General features: G+C 36.0%; 1 protein-coding gene across 1 annotated transcript in view; it reads right to left on the reverse strand.

Moving 5' to 3' along the window:
- Window positions 1-3069, reverse strand: part of LOC149229860 (protein NDL1-like) — a 6101-nt gene extending 3032 nt beyond the window's left edge. The window contains exons 1-7 of the mRNA XM_089381147.1: window positions 3030-3069; window positions 2724-2823; window positions 2559-2619; window positions 2285-2371; window positions 2098-2175; window positions 1933-1989; window positions 1748-1803 (exon numbers count right to left, since the gene is read on the reverse strand). Of these exons, the coding sequence (XP_089237273.1) occupies window positions 1748-1803; window positions 1933-1989; window positions 2098-2175; window positions 2285-2371; window positions 2559-2619; window positions 2724-2823; window positions 3030-3069 (479 nt within the window). The remainder of the gene's footprint in view (window positions 1-1747; window positions 1804-1932; window positions 1990-2097; window positions 2176-2284; window positions 2372-2558; window positions 2620-2723; window positions 2824-3029) is intronic.
- Between the last annotated feature and the right edge of the window lie 2606 nt (window positions 3070-5675).

The following is a 5675-nucleotide window of genomic DNA, read 5'->3' on the forward strand; positions in this document are numbered from 1 at the left end:
TCAGATCATATCTCCTGCAGGCAACATTAATCCAGATGCAGCCCCGTGTCAAAATCTCCCCCATTTCCGAAAAGCAATTGGAGATGCATACATTGCTTATCATCATTTCACACAAAATTGAAACGAGTAACAAACCACCACTTTGTTTTATCTCTCTTGTGTTAACCTTCACTAAGTAATATCTGATCTCACATTGCATTTTACCAGTAGCAGACACCATTGAATTATTCAGAACATGACACTCTAGGTTAGGTATAATACCATCCTTCCCCTCCAGCACAACAGGGTAACTAATGGAACACATGTAATTTATTCCCCTTTGGTATCCTACCATAATTGTTAGAGTAAAAGATTAGGATGCAAGAAAAGGAAATAAAACAATATAGTAATCCTTTAAAAAGAATGTAATACGTTGAATGCAGAAGCTTGATCTCATGCCGTTGCCCTACATGCTTGTAAAGGTATCTTACTTGGGACTGGAGGAACACTCCCCATCTTTGAATCACAATTTGGGTTGGTAGAAGCTCTAAAAATGATGTTAAACCGAAGGCACCATTAATTCTTATGTCTTCGGTTTTGGAGATGGATACAAGGAGCCTTTAGATATTTGGCGATTCAAATTTAGTCATATGAGCCTTGAGGGCAAAATGGAGCATGGAAGACTAGGTTTGTAGGACGTGTTTCAGTAAGTTTTGGGCCTCGAGACTCACTTTCAGTCTTGCTCCTCCCAGTTTGCGATGAGGGATTAGAACCAAGTTGCAGATTGTCTATCAAAAAAGAGGTGTGATGGGCAAGGGAGCTCATGGTATCAACTTTTTGATGGAAGGTGCTACCTTGGAGACATATCTTTTACTAGTCTTATTCAGTCAAATGGACAGCTTATATGATGTTGTTTTGTTATAAACTTCAGGTGAAATATAAGTAATGTATATTTTTTTATTTTCAATATGAAAAAGTAGATGATTTTCTTCTAAGGCAAAAAAAGTATCAGTTTTCTTAGAAGAGAAATGAAAAAACAAAACACACGTTATTCACAGGGACACCTAGACTTCACTGAAGGCAAACCATCAATGAATTGACAGAAAATTCTCAAGCCTCTTCTACAGGAAGTTGGTAGAATATGGAGAAATCTCTAATGGGAATTCGATCAGGAATTTCAAACCTAAAACTGCTTCTCAAAACATAAGAAATTATTTCACAAATTTGAAACTTACCGACTCATCACTTGCATAAAGCGCATAACATTACTGCTGCTTTGCCTCTCATCCAGCAGCTGTGTACACAACACCATCGGAATTTAGAAAGTATTCCACAACACAGGGTAAATAAGATGAAATCCACACCGTCAGAGACCTTGAACCCCAATTCCATAAAGTACATATTTCAGTGCAAAGGATGCTTACCCTTCTACAAGCCTGCACAATATCAGACTCCAAGCCTTGTATATTGCAGCGCACTTCCTGCCATACCCACAATGGTTCCAACAGTGTAAACAGAATAATCAGAATGAAAACAGGGTTGGAAACCCCATGGAAGAGAAATGAAAAAACAAAACACACGTTATTCACAGGGACACCTAGACTTCACTGAAGGCAAACCATCAATGAATTGATAGAAAATTCTCAAGCCTCTTCTACAGGAAATTGGTAGAATATGGAGAAATCTCTAATGGGAATTCGATCAGGAATTTCAAACCTAAAACTGCTTCTCAAAACATAAGAAATTATTTCACAAATTTGAAACTTACCGACTCATCACTTGCATAAAGCACATAACATTACTGCTCTGCCTCTCATCCAGCAGCTGTGTACACAACACCATCGGAATTTAGAAAGTATTCCACAACAAAGGTAAATAAGATGAAATCCACACCGTCAGAGACCTTGAACCCCAATTCCATAAAGTACATATTTCAGTGCAAAGGATGCTTACCCTTCTGCAAGCCTGCACAATATCAGACTCCAAGCCTTGTATATTGCAGCGCACTTCCTGCCATACCCACAATGGTTCCAACAGTGTAAACAGAATAATCAGAATGAAAACAGGGTTGGAAACCCCATGGAAAAAGAAACAAAAGCAGTGGATTATTTAAATTACCTGGCTAAAATACCGTTGAAGTAAACTTTCTTTGACAATTCCACACATGCCATAAAAGTAAAGCAAATTCATCATCACCTGCAAAAACACGATCAGCATGAGGCTAATATCTATTAGAACAAACATTCGAAAACAGAATCCAGTACAGTAGAATCTGCACAAAATAAAAGATTTGTAGGAAGCAAACCTTGTTATAGAACCACTCAGTCCAAGAAGGTGCTTGACAAAGAGGAGAGATGAGAATGAGACCAAGAACTCGTTCTCTGTATTTCAACTGCATTATAGGGAATCAGGAACCACACAAAACGTAAGTGACCTCAAACCACTAACAGATAGAAAGCATAAGAAGAAACAGCAAGGGAATAAAAAATTAAAGAAATGGCAGTCGATATAGCCCAATTGCATAGTCCATAAATAAAAGCATGAGCTAGAGACAAGTTAGCTTCAAGGGTTTCACTCACCGCAAAAAGAGTGAGAATGTAGGCCCCTGCAGTCACACCCATGCATATAACTCCTCCAAGACTGTCAAGACAAAACAATTAGAAAAACAAAACAACACAATTTTGCTATAACTTACTGATACAAATACATGGAATAAAATAGATATGGCTGAATTCCAAGATTACCCAAAGTAATCAAGCACTTCAGCAACCTGCTCCGCAAGATCGTCCACAGTAGGTATAGCAATATCAGACGAAATTGCAGCAGCTCCTAACTGCAAGAACTCTTAAAACAAGGCAGAAAAATAACATGATGTGAGCATACCATTGCCTTAAACTCGTTCTCTGTATTTCAACTGCATTACAGGGAATCAGGAACCACACAAAACGTAAGTGACCTCAAACCACTAACAGATAGAAAGCATAAGAAGAAATAGCAAGGGAATAAAAAATTAAAGAAATGGCAGTCGATATAGCCCAATTGCATAGTACCAGAGTGGGAACCCTGGATTGTGTGGGCTATTCTGGTCATAGGTTTGCTATTATGCTCACTGGTTTTTGCCTTGAAGAAAAGCAATGCTTCAAGATTCCGGAAGCTAACAGCATTCCAGAGGGTGGGCTTCACCTGTGAAGATGTCTTCGAGTGTTTGAAAGAGGAAAATATTATTGGAAAGGGAGGAGCAGGGGTTGTGTAGAAGGGTTCGATGCGGAGCGGTGAGGCATTTGCAGTGAAGAGGTTGCCTGGGATTGGAAGAGGGTCTTCTCACGACCATGGTTTTTGCTGTAGAGTTAAGACGACGCAAGCTGCAGAAGATAACTGCACGAAGTTAAGACGACGCCGCCACTCCCTCGCAGAACATGAATATCCATCAATACACGACGCCACTCCCTCGCAGAACTGCCACGTGTCAGCACGAGACTGCAAAACTCCTGGTTGTGCCATTCGGAATCCGATGCCACGTGTCAGCATGAGGAACAAAGGGACGACGAAAGTCCCTTTCAAAGGAAGGCCTATCGCCTAAACATGTAAGACATTGGACAATTTCTAAAACATTGTGGGTTGAAAGAATTTGTCATATTTTCGACACTAAGAGTATGAAATATCAAACACATTTTATTATATAATGTTGTGTATATATCCACATTGAATAACAATTTCAAAGTATTTGTTCTGGTGTCAATCTTTCTATCCTTTTAACTCATCAAAATTATGGTAATTCAAGAACTCTTTTCTTAAATATTTTTGAAAACATCAAAAAATTTGCAAAACAAACAAAGTAATTCCTTAGCTTTTGTAAGCTCTGATACACCAAAATTGGTTCCAATGGATGTTAACCATCATCATTACCATAATTACTTATTTGAAGTTAATTCAAAAGAAAAAAGGTTAAAAGTTAGTTCATAGAAGAAAAAGGCTAAAAGTTTTACAAATTTGAATTTTTCTAATTATTCATCAAAAATGTATTCATTTAATCTTTATTAGATTAAGAAAATCATTACTTTAATGAAAAAATAATAAAAATAAAATCAACATTTCTATAGGTATATTAGATTAAAATGATTGTTACTAAATTTTAAACTAAAATATATAATATTCTTTGTACAAAATTTTAAGTTAACAATAACCAATATTCTTTCATTTATTTTGAACATCTAAAAAAACAAATCTATACAATATTTAAATTGCAACATTAGCATTTTTTTTCTTTTTTTCTTCTATGTGGTCCACGATTCCTAATTTGTTATATTTACGGAATATTGTTTTAGACAAATCTACTGAAAAAGATTACTTCCTACCAGCTCAAACACAAAGTTTAACCCTGAAAGTGTCGAAAAAATTTGAACTCGTAACCTCTCAATAACAAAAATACTTAACTATAAAAACTCGAACATTAACAATAACAACAAAATCACTAACAATTTCATCATATCATACCAAACAAAAAAATTTAACCCATTCATTGAAGTGGGCTATATGGGCTATATGACCTCACTATTCCCCTACTAGAATCTTTAAGTTTTTCAATATTATACATGTGAACAATTATGTAACATGAAGAAAGCTCAATAGCTTGCATTATGGATGCTCAGAGGGGTGGCCCTAGCAGGGCCATGGAAGTAAGTGATGGGCAATCACATCGATACTCAAGTTTCAACCACTGTAATCCTTAAAATTTGGGGCAATAATTAGATCTAAATTTCAGCCAAAGTGGTGAGAGGGGACCCATTTGAACACACAATAAAATAAAACATTTGCCAAATGTTAAATCTTTAATACTACAATCTCGTGTGGTGTATGTTTTCAGTCCTTCAACTTAGTGACTATCGAGCCTTTCCATGCTTTTAAGTATTTCGAAAAGGTGGGTCTCGGAAGATTATTCGTTGCTATCAAAATCCAAGGCCATGGGGACATTTTGAAAACGATGGTGTCTTAAAATTGGATATCTACATTACCACTACAAGACAAGGATGGGCCCATAGAAAGAACGAGGAAATCCCAGAGGGATCTACCAATGTCCAGAAGACAAGGATGGGCCCATAGAAAGAACGAGGAAATCCCAGAGGGATCTACCAATGTCCATTCTAGGAAGAATGTTAAAATTGAAAGTGGTGTTAAATATGAAATGCAAATTTATGGTTAGCAGTTTCAATGTCATGTTTTATGGGCCCATTTTGGTCTATGCTAGTTATTTATATGAAGTTTACACTAATATTATAATGCATATTGTCTGTGGTAGTTATTTATTTACAATTATAATATATTTTTATGTGTTAATTTAATAAATAAATTTATAAGTAGAAAAATTATTTATAATTAATTTTTGGGGATTTTGTTTAATATTTTTTTTAAGTTATAGTTTTTTATTCAAAATTAAAAGATGGGTTACTAATTGGTTGTAGCTCAAATGGTTGGGAGGATGAATGTTATCATCCTAAGACAGATTTATTTTTGCAAGTGACAAGTTGAGCTCTTAATGAGTGTATTGTTGTAATAGCCTCAAGCCCTATTATTGACCTAGCCTTGTGCCCTAAAGAATTTAGGGTTTACCTTGAATATCATCTTTAGAGTAAGGGGAAGTGCCTAGGGGTATTCCTTTGGATCTGTTATTTAGGAAAAAGCAAAAAAGATAGGTTACA

Source organism: Pinus tabuliformis, chromosome J (assembly GCF_031772625.1).
Source record: "Pinus tabuliformis cultivar Carrire ecotype Pingquan chromosome J, CPIR1, whole genome shotgun sequence".
Lineage (NCBI taxonomy): Eukaryota > Viridiplantae > Streptophyta > Pinopsida > Pinales > Pinaceae > Pinus > Pinus tabuliformis.